This window comes from Paramisgurnus dabryanus, chromosome 1 (genome assembly GCF_030506205.2).
Source record: "Paramisgurnus dabryanus chromosome 1, PD_genome_1.1, whole genome shotgun sequence".
NCBI classification, from domain to species: Eukaryota; Metazoa; Chordata; class Actinopteri; order Cypriniformes; family Cobitidae; genus Paramisgurnus; species Paramisgurnus dabryanus.
The window spans coordinates 70,412,330-70,435,430 of NC_133337.1; the positions used below are offsets into that span (position 1 = coordinate 70,412,330).

The window sequence follows — 23,101 nt, forward strand, 5'->3', positions numbered from 1 at the left end:
GAGCTCTATAATTCAATTAGAGAGCTCTACAATCATAATTGTTACTAGTTTTAATTGAATTATAGAGCTCTGTAATTGTAATTGTTGCTACTAAAAATTGAATTATAGAGGTCTTTAATTTAATTCTTACTAGTAGAAATATAATTATGACGAGAAACGCTGGCTACATTAAAAGATAATTCGGCTTCCCATATTTCCATAGTGAGAATGTAATTGTTGATATCAAGAATTGCCATTGATACTAGTAGAAATGTAATATCTGATATCAATAATTAAAATTTTAACTAGTGAAAATTTAATTGTTGATATCAAGAACACAATGAATAAAAGTTAAAACGGCTTGCCGTATTGCCATCCAAAGCGCTTTACAAGTTGCCTTACATTCACCCATTTACTCACTTATTCATACACCGATGGGGGTGTCAGCCATGCAAGGCAGCTCGTCGGGAGCAGCTGGGGTTAGTTGTCTTTCTCAAAGACACCTCAACACTTGGTCAGATGGAGCTGGGGATTGAACCACCAACCTTCCGGTTTGTAGACAACCTACATGAACCACTGAGACACTGCTGCCCCATAATGGGTAAAAATTAGACAGAACACACTGCTGGGTTAAAATTGACCCAATGCTGGGTTGTTTTAACCCAACTGGTGGGTTGTTATACCCCATTGTTGCATAACAACAACCCAAAATTGGGTCATTTTTACTCCCGCATGTGTTCTGTTCAATATTTACCCATTATGGATCAAAAATAACCCAGCCATTTTTATAGTGAAGAACCAACTATTAAGAACTTTAACCTCATTTATCCTCTTACAAGACAAGCAGCATGCATCAGAAAGCATTGATGTGAGTGATGTGAACAAATACAACCTTAGTGTAAAGTGTTACCATGATCTTCTTCAGATATCATTTAATGAGTTATAAGTCATGATTGTTCATTGCTTTTATTTTTCCCTTCTTCTTCCCTCCATTGTGTAATGACAGAGGATTAGTGGATCATCAGGTCGGAAGTTATTTGGGATTTCACTAAGCCAGTCCTCTGTAGACCATAGTAAAGATAACCTAGTTGACATTGCTGTTGGATCAATGGGAGCAGTGCAGCTTTTCAGGTCTGTTTTTGCTCTTAGACAGAATACCACTAATAAGGTGTCAAATGCAAATGCACACATACACATACACATTCAGCCAACACATTTGTGTCTTTTTATCTGTGGTGTATATGAACGATTCAGGTCCAGACCCATTATGAACTTGGAAACCGAAGTAACTTACAATCCATCCAAAATCCCAACCAGTGACACTACTGATTGCACAAAGCCATTGACAAATACGCTGACATTGTGCCTCACCATGAGTGGATATAGACAAATAACAGGTATATTAAAAACTGATAACATGTATTACAATATAGTTTCTAGTGTTCTGTAAGTTATTTTGATTTCAAAGAAAGGCACACCCTTTTTTTAGCTTTTTAGTATTCTGTCTGATATTAAAATGTGGTATGTTTAATATTTGTTTTTACTTATTGCTCATGTTTTTTCTTTTTCTTTTTTGGATGAAAATATATATTTTTTTTTAGATTTGTCTGCAACTATTACATACACAATAACGCTGGATGCCAAACGACTTAAATATCGAGCATTCTTCTCAAGCAAAAACCGTACCCTTGTAGATGAGCAGACCATTAAATGCAATGTAAAAAGTTGCAAGGATTATTCTTTCCTTATAGAGGTAAGCTTCATGTCATAATAATAATTGTAATATTTCTTGACTATGATGTTCAGTGAGGTTAGTGAGTGAAAGCTAAAACCTTGGACTAAGAAACAAGTACAGGCAAATTCCAAACGGCACTTTTTTAATATAAGTACCTCAGGGTTCTGATTGATTCCAAACTCTGTAACAGGGAAATTAGGTTAAGTATCTTTTAGATATAATGGAGACATTAAGTCAGGTCAGATTGACTTTCTCTTATATTATGACTTGCAGACACACAGCAGTCATTGCGTCTCCTAACAGAAAGATCAGTTTATCATTGTTTGATAGGCTTTCAAATGTCTCGTTTATGCAGTTTATTTTTTGGTAAAAGATTGTTTGTATATCTGTGTATTTTGTGCATTCTGTTAGAAAGTGCAGCTCTGTTTCAATTTGGTTTTGGTTACAGTGTGGACACAACCTCCTCTTGTGGCAGCCATGTTTTTCTGTGTCTGCCTGTCTCTATAGTGAGCTTGTGTCCACTGTATCGGAGTCTATATCTGGTCAAGATGGATATCAGTTTTTTATCTGTTACTGTTTACAGATAGTTTGCCATTCTGTAATCTACGGTGGCCCTGAAGTGCAAACCACATCAACAAATTACCAGAGGTGGAAAGTAACGAATTACATTTACTCACGTTACTGTAATTGAGTAGTTTTTTTGTGTACTTTTACTTTTTTGAGTAGTTTTTAAAATCTGTACTTTTACTTTTACTTAAGTATGTTTTGTTTAAAGTATTGTACTTCACTACATTTTAAATCATATCCGTTACTGAGTAAAAAAATGTTTTAAAAAAGCAAGGTGATAAAGACGCGCAACGGATGATTGATAGGCGGGGGAACGCGCAAAAAGAACCATGGAGACGGACGAGACAGGCGCGCGCTAATGCAGACCCGCCTCAGTTCAAATCTTATAAAAGAAACCCCTGGTCATATTTAAGCGACCACTTTCCACTGACGCGAAGCGAGTGTTTCTTTCATATGAAAGGTAGGATTCATGCTCTTAAGTACAAAACGACCAGGTTTGTTACCGCTCATTTGCACAACGCATTTTTAATACCATGCGCATTATCTTCCGAGCTTCGCGTCAAGTCAAACACAACTTCAGAACGTCCTCGAGAATGCGCAGGTCATTAGACATTGCAGAGAGAGAGAGAGAGAGAGAGAGAGAGAGAGAGAGAGAGAGAGAGAGAGAGAGAATAAAGATCTGACATCAGGTACCCAGGTCAGGGAAGCTAGACGACAATAAACGTGTCAAAAGTATATAGCCATGGTACTCATCTCATTATATTATATCTCATTACATCTCATTTAAACTATAGTTTAATAAATTAATGTATGTTACCAGCAATACATCATTTACAACCTTACTATAGTGATTGTATTTACCAGCTGCTGACCACCTTCAAAAGTGCATAACTCAAATGTAAAACCATTAAACAATTCCATAAATGTTTCTTAGTTTAAAAAAGCTTTTTATTTTATTAACTTTTTGTTATTGCACTTTAATTGTAAAGATGTTCCTACAATTAAAAACAACTAGTTTGAGATTTATATTCCCTTGTCGTTTTTGAACTATACTAGAATCCTCCACCTCTCCCCGCTTAAAAAAAGTAACTTATACTCTGAGTAAATTTAAAATGACTTACTTTTTACTTTTACTTGAGTAGATTTTTAGACCAGTAACTTTACTTTTACTTAAGTAAAATATTATAAAAGTAACTTTACTTTTACTTGAGTACAATATTTTATTACTTTTTCCACCTCTGCAAATTACTAAACAACAACAACAACTTAAAAAACTCCACAACAAATTAAAAAAACACTGCAACAAATTAAAAAACAACAACAAATTAAAAAAACACTACAGCAAATTAAAAACCACTACAGCAAATTAAAAAACACTACAACAAAATAAAAAACAAATACAAAATAAAAAACACAACAGCTCGCAGAGGTGTAAAGTACTTGAGTAATTTTACTTGATTACTGTACTTAAGTATTATTTTTGGGGATTTTTACTTTACTTGAGTACAATTAAAAATCAGTACTTTTACTTTTACTTAATTACATTTTTTAAAGAAAAAAAATACTTTTTACTCCTTACAATTTTATTTACAGTCAAAAAGTACTTCTATTTTAGAGGTCTATTTTTGCTTGCTCTGTCAAACCAAATGAATTGCGCTGATGGTCAGTTTAATTGAAATTATTCTGGAGCCTTTGGACCACACTAAGGAACTAATGATGAAGATTTTTTGCTTCTTTGAAATCGACAACACATGAAGTGTGACACGTTTCCTGCTGTTTGCTGCCTCTCTATCAAGACTAATACCTTGTTCACACTGTCAGTCCAAATTTTGGTGCATATCTAATTTGACAGACTCACTGTCCACATTGTGTTTCACAACTGTTAAGATCCGATCTGTTCATCCTGTAGCCGTTTTCCGGATTATCTGCACTGTTTCTATGGCAATGACGTCACACTGGCATGACAATCTGCCTCGACGTCTGACGTGTTTTATGTGACGTGACAGCATGACGTAACCGAAAAGCTACACAAATCCGATCAGGACGGTAAGACTGAAATGGATTTCAAACCACCTCTGGATGTAGCCTGAAACGGATTAGAAAAACAGATTTAATGTGGTTTTTAGCCGTTCACCGTTCTAAATGTGATTGGATTCCTATTGGATATGCATCAAAATGGGATTTGGACTTACAGTGTGAAAAAGGTCTAATACACCTTATCCTGCATCGGCTGGATAGAGCTTGAAATTTAAGTTAAGTTCGAGGTTTTATTGTTTAAAAGTATGGAAAAAATAGTATAAACCAATAGTTAAAGTGACATCCTAACCCAAACCCCAAATCTAACCCCAAACCCACGTGAAAATGGTTTAAAAATAGGAAAAACAATTGAGTAATCAATACGTGAAACTGACACGTAAAAGAAAGTCCGTGGGACAGACAGGGAAAAATGCGGAGATCCGTGACAATGACACGGATAAATGAGCAAAAAATTCTGTGACTATACCACTGAACTTTGTGAGATCATGTTGGAAAATATGTAGTAGTCTTATAGTTTGATAATGAAATACAATTAAATACAAACAGTTGTAAAGGATAAAACCTTTTATGTGGTTCATTCACTTCATGTTTTTAGAGAAAGCTTAAACATGAATCTCTCGTTTTCCTTTTTCCGGTTACTTTTACTTTTTTAATACTCAAGTACAATTTTAATGTGGTACTTTTTACTTTTACTCAAGTATAATTCTGGCCAGATACTTTTACTTTTAATTGAGTAAAATTTACACTCAGTATTTGTACTTTCACTTGAGTAAAATTTTTGAGTACTTTTTACACCTCTGACAGCAAGTTAAAAAAACACTACAGCAAATTAAAAAACACAACTACAAATTAAAAAAAACTACAACAAATTAAAAACACAACTACAAATAAAAAAACACTACAACAAAATAAAAAACCATAACAAAATAAAAAACACAACAGCAAGTTAAAAAAACACTACAACAAATTAATGAACACTACAACAAAATAAAAAACCATAACAAAATAAAAAACACAACAGCAAGTAAAAAAACACTACAACAAATTAAAAAACACTACAACAAAATAAAAAACAACTACAAAATAAAAAACACTACAACAAATTAAAAAACACAACAACAAATTATAAACACAACTACAAATAAAAAACACAACTACATTAACCTACTGGAAGAGGTAGGTACCAGTGGGCATAGACATTATATACATAGACACCTCATGACGTGCTGGAACGCATCAAGCGTCGGCGCCATATTGGATGGGTCTCCTCACTGTACGCTAGCACCAGAGTCAATCGGAGTTAACGGAAGAAAGCAACTATGCCCATATTTTGTGCATCTTATGGTTGCAATAACCGGCGCAGTATTGATTCCAGATCACATGGGATTACATTTCACAAGTAAGATTGAACAATAATTTTGGTTATTTTACGTTATTATTAACAATATTATGTCAATGTTCAGCAGGAACTGGTACTCTCTCTCATGATCTCTCGCTGTTTTTTCTTCACATTTGAAGGATTCCCAGTGATACAGGCATGAGGAGGCAATGGAAAGTTGCTATAAACGGGAGGGCTTTTTGTGACAGAATCGTCAAAGGTCTAGCAAAGAGTATAGAAGAACAAGAGGGGGAACTCTGATTCGTTTTTGGCCACAACCACTAGATGGCGCTTCAGTAGCACGACCGCCATTTTGGAATGAAAATTCTCACAGCCAATTCATTCTCAATTCATTCATATTCAAATCAATTTAATACCTAATTACATAAATACCTAATTACGTAAAAATTACATAAAAATTGTGTACTTTTTAAGTAAAAGTAAATGTAAAATTTAATGTACTTAAATATTAAATATAAACCAAAAACTTGACATTATGAAATGTAGTGGAGTTAAAATTATGATAATATGCTTTGTAATATAAGTTTTCTATAGAAAAACACTGATAAAATACAGATAGGCTACTTGAAAATGTACTTTTATGTAGAAAGTAAAATACTTAAGTAGTGTCTGCCTCTGTCAATAGGCCATACTTAAAGAGCATAATACAAAGTATTTTAGCATGAAAGCAGTATTTTTCAATGTGTGACAGCGTCCTGTATCATACGTAACTAAATCTCTGCCGCTTATAACAACTCAAACCGTGTGAAAATCCGGTAAAAATAAGAGGAGTTATGATTATTCCTCATTAGAAATGAATGCAAGGGAGCACACTGGAGACCCATCCAAGATGGCGGCTGCGCGATATGTCAGCTCCAATAGGCAACTCAGTCTACAAGGTGTCTACGTATATAATGTCTATGCCCACTGGTACCTACCTCTTCCGGTAGGTTAATGTAGTTGTGTTTTTTATTTGTAGTTGTGTTTTTTAATTTGTTGTAGTCTTTTTTATTTTGTAGTTGTTTTTATTTTGTAGTAGTGTTTTTTTAACTTGCTGTTGTGTTTTTTATTTTGTTATGTTTTTTTATTTTGTTGTCGTGTTTTTTATTTGTTGTAGTGTTTTTTTAACTTGCTGTTGTGTTTTTTATTTTGTTATGGTTTTTTATTTTGTTGTAGTGTTTTTTAAGTTGTAGTTGTGTTTTTAATTTGTTGTAGTGTTTTTTTAATTTGTATTTGTGTTTTTTATTTTGTATTTGTTTTTTATTTTGTTGTAGTGTTTTTTAATTTGCTGTAGTGGTTTTTAATTTGCTGTAGTGGTTTTTTAATTTGTTGTGGTGTTTTTTTAATTTGTTGTTGTTGTTTAGTAATTTGTTGTTGTGGTTTGCACTTCAGGGCCACCGTAGTAATCTCTCTTTAGGTTCAAATAACATTGCATTTTACTTTGTTGTTGTTTTTGTTTTGTTTTGTTTTATTATTTATATAGCACACATAATGCAACAGAAGTTGCTCAAGGTGTTACACAAACAGTTGTTGTGTTTGAGTTTACCAATGACTGATTCAACTTTGTTTGATTTGTTTTATAACTTGGTTAACTTTAATTTATCATTTTATCAGTATTGTTGTGGTTCAGATCATCAGTAGATGTTAATGGAACATCAGGACTGAAGCTCTGAATCAGTTCAGATTGTTTCTTTACCCAGCTCTTTGTATTTCATGGCTTTATAATGATATGGGTGGGGCTCACTGAGTTTAAGATGTTTCCAGAATTTGATTGCCTGTTTTTGTACTTTTATTATTAGTGGATATTTTCATAATTCAGCTCTGGATGCATTATTTGTTGTGTGCTGGTGCACTTAAAGGATGTTTTTACAAAGCTCTGTATGGAGGATCTCTGTTGGATTTTTTTCCTATTTGGTGAAATCTTGGTTTGGATTTGTTAATGGACCCCACACCTCACTGCCATAGGGGGCGATCGGTTCAATCACTAATTCTAAGATTTTAAAGGTCACGTTCTTCCTGATCCCATTTTTAAAACTTTAGTTAGTGTGTAATGTATTATTTATGCTTTCAAAGCCACCTGTAAAATGATAAAGCTCAAAGTTTACTGCCAGACAATATATTTTCTTTAACAGAATTTCCCTTTCAAAGCCTACAGCGAACGGCCGGTTTGAACTACAGCCCTTTACTTCCTGCTTTAATGTAGGGCTGCAGCTATCGATTCTTTTTGTAATCGATTAATCTAGCACTGAATCGATCGATTAATCGAGTAATCGGATAATTTTTTTGTGTGTTTTTAAACAACCAAAACAAATAATGCATAACGAAAATGACTTGGCTGTAAAATGTTCAAGCATTTGGCTTTTATTTCTAAAAAAAACCAGAGGTATTTGGCTCCAAGAAATAAGCCTATTTATTTAAATTTTTTACCCATTTAGTGTTTAAGTGCCAGTGCCAACAATTAAACACTTTAATTTATTAATATGCACAACAGATTTCATGCTGTAATCTAGCCCTGACATCAAAGTAAATATCTGGTTTATGTACATTTCTACACCTGCAGCATTTACCATTAGGCTTTTAACATATAATATATCATTTCTGGGGTGAGCCTATTTGCTATGGTAACAACCTGTGTGTGCACACGTGCTGTGCGTGAGGAAGAGTGACACCCCAGTCAGACGTTCAGTTGCTTCATTGCATTTTGGTACGGCAGAAATACATACATTCCTTTTCAATAGAACGCTGCATTTGGTTTGCATCACTTGCATTGCGGTGCATTTTAGGTTAAGAATCCGTTCAAAAAATCACAACATCACGTCCCGCTGTATACAGTGAATGCATGCTGAAATTATTGTTGCGTGGCTACATAAAAGTTTAAGCATATGTGATGCATTGCGCGATCGGTCTGACTCGCATGAGAGAGAATATCTTCCTTATGCTAAACTCCAATAAGACAGAGATTATTATTATTGAACAAAATATGTCAGATTACAAGTTGCCCATATGATTGCACTGTGGTGCCGTTTTTTGGTACACACACCTGTAGTGCATGCGTGTGTGTGAAGGCGGGGGTTCTTTTTTAATCTATACTGTCCTGCAATTGAACGTGAATACGTTTACTACTTAAAAACATCAAAGCTAAACATCATATCTAGTCAAACCGCATAACGACATCGCTACAAATACAGTATGGGATTAAAATCAACGGAAGCTACGTTACCTTGTTTCATCGACGCTTGGTGAAACAGCAGTGGATGTTTTCGGTTCAGATGCTGAATGTAAAGATAATGTAATGATCCCAAACTTTAGACAGTCTCTCTCTGCCGTTTATGGACATATTCGCTCCGCCATCGCGCCAACTAAATTCAAAATGTATCACGCGCTATGATGTGCTTCCTGAACATTGAACAACGGTCCGTGTGAATCAGATCTCGGCGCGTGCAATGCGCGTCATAGGAATTTAACGAGGCTTCGAGGCAGGATTTTTGCCTCGAGGAATTTTTTGAATCGAGTAAATCGAGTAACTCGATGAATCGTTTCAGCCCTACTTTAATGACATCACTAGAACAGTTTTTTGACTAAACTCCGCCCACAGGAATACGTCAGTCGCCAGCTCAAACGGCTCTGCTAAGCTAAGCTGCTATCAAATCAAATCACAACACACTAAACAAATTACACAATCAGAACTTGTTACGTATTTCTGGAGGAGAGACTTCGTAGGACAAGACATCAGCCTGTTTTTAAGACAGTGAAAACAGCGCTGTAGAGATAAGTAAATTGTGTGAAAAATACCACACATGTTGTGCACTGTAAACACAATCAAAGCTTCAAAAACCCAGGAAGAACGGGACCTTTAAGCCAAATTCTAACAGGGATCTCTATTGGACATTGATGCTTTATGGCATAAAAGTCCCTGCGTGCTTTATCTCTCAGTTCATTCACGTTAAAGTTAAAGTTTCCTGTAGATGTGATTTTTAAGCCCAGGTAATTGAAGTGTAATGGGTGAGTTATGTGGTTAGTTCCTAGTGTAAATAAGTGTTGAGTTCCTTGGGATCTGGATCATTTCTGGAAGGTGATAATTTTAGTTTATAAGGTTGACTGTCAGGGCCCAGGTCTGACAGTATTGTTCAAGCAGGTTCAGGTTCTGCTGTAAGCCTTGTTCAGTGTTTGACAACAGAACCAGAACATCTGCATACAGTAAACATTTGATTTCTGAGTCGTGTAGGGCAGTGGTTCTGGTTCTCAAACTGGGGGCCACGAGATGGTGCCAGGGGGGCCCCAGTTTTATGACATTTTATAAAATACATTCATTTAGCATGAATTCTGTGTAATTAAACCTAAAAAATAATAAGCCAACTAACCAACAGCACTACTAGGTATAATTTAATTTGTTTTGTTTAATTAAAATATAAAATTTTAGAACTGTTTTTGTCATAAATTTTCTTTCGGGGGGCCGCAAAAGAATGCACTGTACACAAAGGGGGGGGGGGGCGCACGCTGAAAAAGTTTGAGAACCACTGGTGTAGGGTGAGACCAGGCGGCATATAAACAATGTTGGACTTAAGAAGCAGCCCTGTCTCACTCCACACTGCTGGGAAAGATATTTTGTTATTTTTGTGTTGATTTTCACTCAGCATTTACTTCCAGTTTACATTGATTTGATAAGGTCATAGCTCAATAAGTTTGTAAAATAATCCTTGCTGCCAGATTAAATCAAATGCTTTTTAAAAGTCAATAAAGCATGCAAATATTTTACCTTTTTTCTCGGTTAACATGTTTATCAATTAGAGGGTGTACATGTGATCTGATGTGCGATAGTTTGGTAAGCAACCTTCTACTGAAAACTTTTTGTGCCATGATGAGATCTAAAGTCTAGCGTTTATTAAACTACACAATAACCTTCCAAGGTTACAGCTCACACAAATGCAGCTGTAGTTATAGGATCAAATTTATCTCCATTTTTAAAGATGGGTGTTATTAAACCAGATGTCAGGAAAGTGACCGACACTCAGAACAAGGTTAAATCATTTTAAAATGGCCAATTGTAGTTTAGTATTGCTGTGTTTGATAATTTCATTCAATATCCCGTCAGTCCGGATGCTTATTTGTTTTTAGATTTTTTACAGTTATAAGAAAATCTAAAGGATTTTGCTGATCTTTTGATTCTTTTTCCAATTGTTTGGTCATTTGGGTTTGTATACAGTTTTTGTCTGTTTGTACTTTATTAAACAGCGTTTTGAAATTATTTTCCCATATTTCCTTGTTTTGAATTGCTAATTTCTTCATGATCAGTTTTTTTTCAGATTGTTCCATTTAACCCAGAATTGGTTGGCTGACTTCTCGATTTTTGTCAGTTGTTTTTTGGGTATATTGTGCTTTTTTGACTCTAAGTGTATGTTTGTATTCACAGTAAAGAAGTCGAATCTCTGTGTTATATGGATCTCTGTGTTTCTGATAAGACAGCGTTCTTTATGAATGGTCTGGCAGTCCTGATCAAACCAGTTTTTATCATTATTAGATATATGTTTTTTTTCCCAGATTTTGTTTTTAGTTTTGACTGTCTTGCTGATTTTTTTCAAATATGTAGTTTTATATCTTTTACGGCTAGATTCACACCCTCTTTGGTGTTTTCATAGGTGTTATTTAGAAATTGATCTAACAGTTCTTGTATTTTAGGACTGCTTTCTCATATTCATCTGCACTGTTTTTAGCCCATCTGTATGTTTTTTAAATAGATGGTAATTTGACTATGGTCAGACAGAGATGTTAGTTCTCTAACAGTGAATGATCTGAGAGATGAAGGATCTATGTCTGTTATCATATAATCTACTGTACTTAGAGGTAAGCAGAAAGTGAATCTCCCTAAAGTGTTTCCTCGTATCCTACCATTGACAATATACAGACCCAGACTTCAACAGAGCTGTAGGAGATTGTTCCCATTCTTATTGAATATCTGATCATGGTAATTTCTGCGGATGTGAGGGAATGTGTTGTTGATACAGGTCAGTTTGTTGTTGATATATTAACTCCCTTGTATGTCAGTGAAATCCGGCTGTAGTCCTGTTCTTGCGTTCAGGTCTCTGCAGATATGCACATTTCCCTGGGCCTGTTAATGGCTCGTCTCTTTCTCTAATGTGATGAACATGTCCTCACTGTAGCATGGAGACTCTAACGATGGGATGTATATGGCACACAGGAATATGTATTTTTGTGATGAAAGTAGTTCCTTGTGGATTTTAAGCCAGATGTGGTATATGTTTTACACTTTCAATGTATTTGTGAGCTTTTGAGTTGTACCATATGATTTGTCCTCTTGAGTCTATGCCCTGTCGGACTGTGCTGAGTTTTTGTTAGGGTAAAAAAATTTCACTGTAGTTAGGTGGCCAGTGGGTGGTAATATCTGCTCTGCTCCATGTCTCATGTAGAAATATAATGTCTATATCCTTGATGTTCTTTTGGAATTCTGTGTTTAAACTTTTCAGTCCAAATATTGCTTCACATGCTCGTTTGAGCTTATAATAAACAAAAATGCCTGCGCGTCATCCCAACAAGATATATCGTTCAGCTCCTCAAAATGAGGGTTTTAAATGCATATTAACAATCACGATAAGAAATGTCTGAAAACTGATAAATGAGACGCATAAACAATGACGTGCGTGCAGAAGTTAGGACGCGCGTGTCATGGCAACATGAAGTTGGTTCAACTCTTTAAAATGAGGGATTTACAACATTCACCACGAGAAATGTCAGCAAACTGGACTGACACAGAAATCAGGTAAATTAGCTCGTCACTTACTGCACTGAAGCAGAGATAATTCAGCAGCATTAAAGAATATAGCGTCATGTGCTCGATTGAGCTTATAATAAACAAAAATGCCTGCGCGTCATCCGAACAAGATATATCGTTCAGCTCCTCAAAATGAGGGTTTTAAATTCATATTAACAATCACCATCAGTATATAAGGTATTTTTTTCTTTTTCTTTTTTTTCTCTCTCTTTGGTGTACCAATTTATGGTCTTTTTGTATTATGGTTTACACGTGATATTCATATATGATTAGTATACGTAACGTAATATCATTTAATGTCAGAGGCTTAGGTCATCCAATTAAACGTAAGAGAGTCCTTACTTTCTTAAAAAAGAAAAGGCTGATGTAGTACTACTCCAGGAAACTCACCTGTCCAGTGAGGAGCATATAAAGCTTAAGAGGGACTGGGTAGGGCAGGTTTATTTTTCAAGTTTTTCAAGTAATAAGAGGGGGGACGGCAATACTTGTCCATAAAAACCTTCCTTTTATTTTTAAAGAGCAGTATAAAAATGCGGTAGGTACATATTAGTATGTGGAACACTTTATGTTCAAGATTTAGTATTACTAAATGTTTATGCACCAAATACTGATTGTCCAAAATTTATGACGAACATTATTACTTTATTTACTCAATATAACACAGATTTTGGATTAATTGCTGGGGATTTTAATTGTTGTATGGATACCAGTTTAGATAAATCTTCATCCTGTGTATCTAATCCCAATGCTTCAAAAACTTTAATGACAACTTCTAGAGAGGTAGGCCTTGGTGAGGTGTGGAGGGAGTTTCCCAGCTAACAGAAAAAAGTTCTAAGAACGTTCCCTGGTTGAGATTCATACTCTGATTCTTGATGTTTGTGCGTCCCAATTATACAGCGGATATTTTTTGTCCAAGGTTTCTAAAACTCCTTAATGACAACTAGATCTCATTTACATTATTGACAGAAAATAAACTTTTGATTAGTAAATTAACTAGGTGATGATCTTTACCATTATGTACCAACTACCACAGAATTATACTATTAACTTTACATGTTCATAACAAATGTGGTGTATTAACACAAAGTTAACACAACCAGGGAAAAAACTAGCAAGCAAAAAGTCAAGAGTCCAACTAAAACAAACACTAATCACAATAATGGTGACTTAAAACTAAACAAAACATCAACATCTAAACCTCATAAGTGAATTGTGTTTTCTACAGCAATATATTTACTGAACATTCAGAAATAATGTTTTATAAAAAATATAATGCAATGTTTCTCTATCATTTACATAACGGTCAAACAAGTCAGCATAATAAACAGTTGTTGTTTTAAACATTGTGTGAACATTAAAACATGACAGTCATAACGTTTAAAAATGGTAAAATGTAACATTCCTCTAACGTTGAGACAACACAAAAACGTTCTTAGAACGTCAAGAAAACTGGACACTTTTTCCATTGGCAGAAAGTTTTTGGGAACCTTGGGAACTTTCAGGGAACGTTCTTAGAACTTTTTTCTGTTAGCTGGGTTAACCCCTTACAGAAAAATTTGACTTTTTACTCTGCGAGACATAAAACCTACTCTCGATTAGATTTATTTTTTTTACCTCAGGCCTATCTTTCTTCAGTTATTTCTTGTAATAAGGGAACGATTCTTATATCAGACCATGCGCCAATTTATCTCCGGCTATCATTGCATTAGCATCAGATACATTCAACTAGGTATTGGAAATTTAATTCATCACTCTTAACTGATGCTGATGCCTGTAAAAACATTAGACATTGGTTAGAACAGTATAGGTAAGATAATGCCGCATCCCCTGTTTCTCCTGCAGTGAAATGGGAGGAAGCTAAAGCTGTTATCAGGGGGCATTTAATCTCATATACATCTATGAGGAAAAGAAATATGAACGAGCAGTGTGAGCAATTGAATAAGGAGCTTATATATTTAGAGCAACTTCACAAACAATTACCTACAAAGGTGAATTTAAGGAATCTTAATATTGTTAGAAATAAGATTAATCTGCTTGAGATTGAACACGCTAGAAAACTATTCACTTTTACTAGGCAACATCATTATGAATTCGGTAATAAATCAAGTAGGCTTCTAGCTTATCAACTTAGAAGAAATCATGCTGACCGTACAATAAAATGCATACGTAATTCATCGGGACAATTAAAATATGATATGCAATCTATTGAGTCCTCTTTTCATGGCTTTTATACCCAGTTATATACATCTGAAAATCCGCCAGAGACAGATATTAATGTGTTTTTAGAAAATGTATCTTTGCCTTCACTGTCGGACGCTGATAGGAAAAAATTGAATTCCTTTTTTACCCCGGAGGAGGTGTATCAAGTAATTTTGTCACTTCCTTCTGGAAAAATCGCCAGGACTATATGGATATCCTTTTGAATTTTACAAGGTCTTTTGGCCTGAAATTGAGCCCTTGTTTATGCCTTTGATTGTAGACTTTACACAAACTGGAACTCTTCCAGAAACGATGAGGACAGCTGTGATATCATTAATACATAAGAAAGATAAAGACGTTGCTGATTGTGCTTCCTTTCGTCCAATCTCTTTGCTGCCTGTTGATTTTAAGATAATATCTAAATTAATTGCTCATAGGCTGGAAGATTTAATGCCCCAGCTTATTAATATAGTCCGGTTTTATAAAAAAAACGAAACGCTTCTGATAATATTAAAAGATTACTAAATGTAATTGACCACTCGACCCTGTACAAAAAACCAGCATTAGTAATATCATTAGATGCAGAAAAGGCATTTGACAGGATTGAGTGGTCATACCTTTTTTCAGTATTAAAGAAATTTAATTTTAGTGACTGATGCATTGGGTGGATAAAATCTATGTATAGTGATCCACAGGCTCAAATATGTGTTAATGGAAGTTTGATTTACAAAGGGGCTGTTGGCAGGGATGCCCCCTATCCCCATTTTTATTTAATTAAGCAATTGAACCGTTAGCAGGAGCTGTACGGACTAACGTAGAGATTACGGGAGTTGATACTGGGAAAATAAAAAACAAAATCTCTTTGTATGCGGATGATATAATTTTGTATCTATCGAACCCAGAAAATACAGTTCCAAAAGTGTTAGATTTAATAAGTATGTTTGGGAAGATATCAGGATATTAAATTAATTTAACTAAATCTTACGCTTTTTCTTTGAATATGTCATTTTCCAATAGTTTAAAGAGTTCTTTGCCCTTCACTTGGGCCGAGGCTGGTCTTAAATATCTCGGAGTGAAGGTATCTTCTACCCTCCACTTCTCAAAAGATTAAGGAAGATTTAGAGTATTGGAAACTGCTCCCTATCTCTCTTCTAGGAAGAATTAACACAATTAAAATAAATATACTTCCACGATTTAGTTTCTTATTTCAATCATTGCCTTGTTATCTTCATAAAGCTTTTTTTGACTCTTTAAATAAACAAATAAGTTCATTTGTCTGGAAGAATTCTACACCTAGAATATCCTTCAAAACATTAATTAGAGCTAAAGAAAATTGTGGATTAGGTCTTCCTGATTTTCAGTTGTATTATTGGGCTGCTCAAACCAAAGGTATGATTAGTTGGATACATCAAGACTGTAGAACTGCTCACTGGACAGGTATTGAAGAAGAGCTTTGCTCTCCTAAGACTTTGACTTTTTTACCGTATATTAATACTGCCGTCCAAAGCCAAAGCGCAGTAACTACACACTTGGTCGAAATTGAGTTAAAGCAACACCAAAGAGTTTTTTTTACCTTAAAATAACGTTTCCAAAAAAGTTTCAGTGGTTCATCCACTCAAAACAGGCTGAATGGCACTTTCACATTCGCTTTGCAGCCCTCTATCGGCCAAAACGGCACTAAAGAAGTTTCCAACCGTCGGGTAGTGGTCCTGTAGTTCGAGTGAAAACTACAAAAACTTGCTTTACGGCAGACCTACAATCCAATCAGAGCCAGCTATGCTGCAGTATTTACGACAGTGCTAATGAACAATTACGCGTCTAACCTGTAGGGGGAGCAAAGAGCAATAACTCTTTAGTGTTGCTTTAAGGCTTGAAATGAGCTTTATGCCATCTGTTCTGTCTTGTGACAAAGTCTCCTGGTTCAATTTTGTCCCGTTTCAGAGAAATGAGGGTGTCAAAATTGCAGTAACTACAAAATCCATGCTAATACCAAGGCAAACCGCAGTAAGTGATGTTACTGCGTTTTGGCTTTGTTTCCCCGGCTTTGATACCGCAGATACTGCGGTTTCCCCCGATCGTAACACACAGAAACAACAAACCATGGCACAATCCCGCGGCCAAATGATGGTTGAACTCGCGTTAAAACGCAAATAAACAAATACTGGTAAGGAAGATAGCTAAATAATAACTCATGCTAAGGCAAATTACAGCTTTATAAGTAGTTAACATTGACTAGCCAGCTGCTAGCAAGTTTTGACCTACCTGTGCTCGTCCATTGAAGGCAATATCCTCTGACAATAATGATATAATCCGATTCAGTCGCATTAGTGTTTGTTGATTCGAACATCTCTCCACTTTTTAGGCAGCTAATCAAATTGTATTGGCAGGGGTTACTCCTTCAAAAGTTGATAAGAGTCTTGTAAAGTTTTATTGTTAGGCAAAGATAGCGGAGCCCAGTCAACCTGACGAGCGCAGCCGGGCCAGCAGAAAGCACACTATGTGAAAAAGTACACTTCCATAATAAGTGCTCTTTCTCCACGAACTAATTTTGTAGGCTACTTAATATTAAAACATTTAGTTTAGTACTTCTTAAGCTAATCTTAAAAATATCTAAATTTACATAACTGTGCTACTTTGAGATGAAAATTAACTAAAATATACATACTGTTAGTTACCACTTATAGTACATTTGAAACAATAATGTCTTTGGGACAAACATGTTCTTCTATTTTTAAATTATGTTAATTTTTAACTACTGTTTTAAAGCAAACCTCGTCTAATGTAATTTTTTTAATAAATAAAAATTAATAAAGTGAGTTAAATACTCTCTTTGTGGTAAAAGGAGCATTTTTAGCATTCACAAACATAAATAAAACTATTACAGTTATTAAAAACAATCAAAATGTATTAAGAAGCATGAGAAAAAGTTGAATGAACACATTTAGTTCGTAGATACTGCACTTTGCTTTTGCAATAGTGTTTTAGTTGTGTAAGGTCTTTCAAAGGCAGAGTGCAGTATCTGCATTTTGGGAGTCAAAGGTCACATCGTGGTCATGGTTTTTATCTATAAAAAATTTCTTCCTAACAAGGCATTACATGAATGCGTTACCACTAATCTACCTACAACATGTTTGGCTGGCTAGTATAAAAACTTTAAAGCCATTTTTCTCAGTTTCAGTGTTTGCGTAGATACTGCACTTAGGCTTTGGAGGGCAGAATACCATAAGCACACTATACTCTGTTACAAGGACTTATGTTGTCTATAATATACTTAGAGTCTGGACGTTAAGAGGTTTTGTGGATCTGCTGGTAAAATTTCCTGTTTGGCGCCTCTATTCTCTAACCCGGATTTTCCGCCAGCCTTTGGAAAATCTTTGCTTCTAAAATGGAAAGATTACGGTACATATCAGTTTCAACATTTAGTTGTAAATTGCTCTTTAAAGTCATTCTCAGATTAAATTTCAGAAATCAAGATTCCAAAATGTGAGTTTTTAAATATTTGCAAATTCGTCATCTGATAAGTGCTTTGGATAAGGCAGGGCGTTTATCATTGGAGCGATCTAGAATGGAGGATGTTTTGACAAAACAGACAAAATTAATGGGGATAAATTCTGTTATATATGGTGTACTTCTAGACCATCACGATTCTTCTCTGGCCTCACTTAAAACTGTGTGGCAAAAGGACCTTGAGTGTACCTTTGATGATGACCAGTGGGGCATTATATGTAAGAATGTTTTTACCTCTTTTTCTTATAACAAAATTATAGAACAGAATTATAAACTTATGCATATAATTTATTATACCCCCCGTCAATTGAGTAAAATGTTTCTCAGCCTGTCACCTAAATGTCAAAGATGTCAATTATATATCTGATCAATCATGCACATCTTCTGGAAATGTCAAAACCTTGAGTACTTTTGGAAAGAAGTACATGATTGGACAGTTAAAGTTCTGGATACACAATTGGACTTTATGCCTGTCCTATATCTCTTTGGGACTGAATTTGACAAGACACATGATCCTGTATTTGCCCAAAGAATTAGTGTAATCTCTTATAGCAAAAAAATTTGTATTAACTGGAATCAACATAGACCTCCAACATTTCATCTGTTCCAACTTCTCCTGTATGATACATTACGACTTGAACAATTTACTTACTCCTTAAGAGGCAGGGTTGATGTTTTTAGAAAAATCTGGGCTTCCATTATGGACCTCTGACCTTGTTGATTTCAAAATTTGTATGACCATAACTTCAATTTAAACTGATGATTTAACCTTTTTTTTCTTTTCTTATTTTTTTAGATTTATGTATGTGATGTATGTATGTGTATGTGTTAATATGTTATGAATATGTAGGGATATATTTTTATCCTTTCTACTTCCTTTCCTTACCTTTTCTATGTACAAATATTCCAAAAATATAAAGATAATAATAACAATCACAATAAGAAATGTCTGAAAACTTGATTAAAGCAGAGATCAGGGAGCTTGTCAAATATCCACTCTGAAGCTGAGATCATTTACCAGTATAGAACTGAGCGTTCGTGCGCTCATTAGTCTTATATAAACGAAAATGCACGCGAGTGGTTTCTGGAGAGAGAAATAATAAATAATATGCAAACCTCAGACGCTGCGTAGAAGATAGTGCAGGACTTTAAGCAGGTCATTTGTCTTTCCGGGACCTTGCAGATGCCGACAAATCACAGCAGTGTGAATGAACAAAAAATCAAACGATCCCAGAAAAATCCAGGATGCATTTTCCATGTATTTTCCGTAATGTCTGTGTGAAAAGAGCTTTATTTTGAGTTGCATAAAAACTTTTAAGACTCAAAAATGCTGAAAGAGCTTTTATCCAGGTATGTTACTATAGTTTATGAAAGTTTTTTTCAACTTGTTTATAAAGTTATTTTCCATTGATAGGAGCTCTTACTTGCTTACCTCAAACAAACAGAAAATTGAAGGCCTCTTGTTTGGTTGGTCCTTCTGTTGTTGTCCTCTCTGTTTGTTTGTAAAGTTCCTTTTGGTAAATCTTGTTTTGTTTTTAAAATAGAAAGTTAAAACTTAATATTTTTTAATCCAATGAAGTTAGGAAGTTATTCCTTATTTCCCAGTTGTTGTTGTTTTCTTTCCTCTGATGTCCTGTGGTTGGGTTTCCTAGTAGTTCTTGTTTTCTCAGGTAGTTTGCCTAATTTCTGTTAAAATTTTTATCTATTTTGAGTGATATATTTGCATTTTAGTAGCGCTACTTACTATACATTTGTTTCTGTTTTTTTATTATAAAATGTGTATATGTGTAATTATGCTCTTTCTTTGTTAAAGGGTGACTTTTTAACATTCTGTTAAGGGTCTACAGATAAAAAAATATCCATTGGGCCTAAATCTGGCACATTTACAGTCATGTTTATAAATGTGCATTGCCTCTGTTTAACACACTAAATTAAACGAAACTTTTTTCACACTTGAAGGGCACTTCGGGAAGGGAACGCTGCATAAACAGTTGTTTCAGATAAAGAGAAAATCACATTGAGAAACAATTGCGCAAATCCCTTCAGAGTTTACAAATCAAAGGCTTTGATCTTTGATGGGAATAGGGCATAGGATATGATCACTTCCGATTGGAATTCGCTAATGTAAATAATCATATTCTTAATGAATAACATTCCTTATTACTTATTGTTTTAACACAGCGTTGTTCAGAAGATGCTCTGAACCCACTGTCCAATCAGTTAATTTTCACATTTGAGGGGCTTCCATCTACCAGTGCTGCTACAAAAGGCTTGAGACCAGTTCTTCAGCCTGAGACAAAGAACACCATAGATTACAATGTAAGAGTTAAGATGTCTTTTTTTTATTTCAGATTAAACAACTGTTATAAATGAAAGTTTTTAAACATATTCTGCATTTGATTAGTTATATTACAGTACTTTCATTCCAATATGAATTATGGTTGACCAGTACCGTAAGCCCCCACATACACGAAACTTTTTCCTGCGGTCGGTGTGTGTTTTCATTTGTTTGCAATGGAAGTGCTATTATCCGATTCACAATTTTATATTTCCTTTGGTGTGTATTAGTACATGTTAACGATATGCAAAAGGTACAAATCCCAAAGTGAATGATGAAGCGAGTTATTGTTTCCAACGTAAATCTCTTTTCATGGACGAACATTAGGATTGTAGGCAACAGTTTACTTCCTGGGCCGGTTGACGTGGTCACAACGGTCATTATCATAATTCCTCCCGCTTCTGACTCACAGCCTGTAAGAACTTAGAATTTACTACTAACTAAACCATGACTCAAACCTGAGTTTTGTGCACTTGTTTGTCATCTATGATTACTTGTGCAGACATGGTTTTTATGTTTTAGTATCCTTACCCTACCAATCTGTTATGTTCTGCTCAAGCTACGCTGGCAAAGTTGATCGATCAGCTTGGTCATCTGCATTTTCTGGATCAGGTAAAGATGATATTAACTCATGTTTGTATTGCAATGGCAGCTGATCTTCCAAACATGGTAAAAAGCATAACAGTTTTGGGTGATGTCAGAGGTATTTAGGCTAATCCCAACATACTGGTAAGCTGGCCAACCGGAGGACGCTGAGCTAGCAAAACGATGAGCTTTGTACAAATTCAAAGCATTTCGGGGAGGCAGGGCATAGAGGAGCATAATGTACGGTATAGAGAAAATAGGGTTTTTTTAACCATAAACCATGCAAACACAGTGTATTACACTACACACACAAAATAATGTTGTTTTTAGCAATGTAATAGGTGCTCTTTAAAAAAAAAAACGCCAGCAGCTGTTTTTTGTCTGCACTGAGCACTGACGCTTGCCATTTTTTGTGCCCTCAGCGCTGAGCGTCTAAAGTTGAAAAATGTTCAACTTTGAGTAAAAGGCTGAGCTCGTAAATGTCACTTTTCACTCCGTCATCCAATCACAGTGAAAGAGGGGTAGGAGAAATACCACACCAACCAATCGGCGCATCGTCCATTGACTGATAATTTTTAAAAAAGAAATGAAATATCAACTTAAGTGCTCAGCTGAAGAAAAGCTGCCACAGTCAAAGACTTCACACTTTCCGCAGCGTTTAAATGCTTTGGTGTACACAGGGGCTTACAACTAATTTTGTAACATCTGTAACTATTCTTATTAAAGTTGTTTTTATGTTATCAATTATTTTGTAGCAGAAAAATATGGGAATATTATATTAAAGTAGTTTGGGAATTCTGTTTTTTATATTTCTAAACTGTCAAAAAATAGTTATAACAATTTCAGTAACACTTGCCAAAAAGCCTATATTTTGAATGCATTATAAGAGTATTCTTTACACATTAAATGCAATGTCAAGAAGTGTAACTGATAAAACATTATAACTTGTACCTTAACAATTAGTATTTATAATTAAGATTATAATTATTATTCTTATCACACATTATAATGCATTAAGTATGCCCTTATAATGCATTATTTCTCATTATTACAGCTAGACTTTGAAATAGACTGTGGAAAAGATAACACCTGTACTGATGACCTCAGAATGGATTTTAATTTCACTGGGTGAGTTTATAAATGTTTTATGAAAAAGATAACGTCAGGTTACGACTGTAACCGTGGTTCCCTGAGATAGGGAACGAGACGCTGTGTCATGTAATGACATTATGGGGGAACGCTATGCAGCGTGACGCGCGTGAATATTGTGTCAACTAGGTCTATATATAGACGCCGGCGGATGACGTCAAGAGTGACGTGGCAACGCGAGGCTATAAATATGCGGAAATAATATAGGTCAAACAGCTTCTGTTAAAATTGAAGCGAATGCTACAGGCACAAGGAGTTATGGCAAAGGGACACAGCGTCTCGTTCCCTATCTCAGGGAACCACGGTTACAGTCGTAACCTGACGTTCCCTTTCAAGGGATACTTGACGCTGTGTCATGTAATGACATTATGGGGAACGAGATACCCACTACGCCATAATTAATTGTGACTGTCTGTAAGTGTGAAGGTGTCTACGCACAACTTAAGACATAAAGACCTGAGATCCCGGTAGAAAAGGGAGGTCTAAAATCATAATACCTCATAAAAATGTGTGGGGGAGATTATCCCGCCACACCACAAAGCATGGAGGTCCCTGACAAAGGGGCCAGATAAGACGCCATACTCCTAGTCGAGTGTGCCCTAATTTTCGCAGAGGTGAAAACATAATGTGCACCTCATACGCTATAAAAATAGCCTCCACAATCAATTATTGATTGTTTGTTTAGAGGAAGAATGTTCTCTCTTGGAGAACCAAACACAGACCAAAGGTTGGTCGGATCTTCTAAGGTGGAAGATCTATTAATGTAAACCTCTAAAAACCCCTCAGGGCATAGAAGATGTAGCCTCTGTTGATCCGCCGACTCTTGAGGAGGAGGATGAA

The 23,101-nt window shown here is 35.3% G+C and overlaps 1 protein-coding gene across 3 annotated transcripts in view; it reads left to right on the forward strand.

Annotated features, from left to right (window-relative positions):
• Positions 1-23,101, forward strand: part of LOC135734568 (integrin alpha-X) — a 182,581-nt gene that overhangs the window by 144,059 nt on the left and 15,421 nt on the right. For 2 of the 3 annotated variants that reach the window (XM_065253403.2, XM_065253404.2), the window contains 5 exons: positions 986-1,110; positions 1,234-1,376; positions 1,581-1,732; positions 20,371-20,508; positions 22,167-22,240. In XM_065253403.2, the coding sequence (XP_065109475.1) occupies positions 986-1,110; positions 1,234-1,376; positions 1,581-1,732; positions 20,371-20,508; positions 22,167-22,240 (632 nt within the window). Of the gene's footprint in view, positions 1-985; positions 1,377-1,580; positions 1,733-20,370; positions 20,509-22,166; positions 22,241-23,101 lie in introns of all 3 variants that reach the window. The other variant, XM_065253402.2, reaches the window with a different exon arrangement.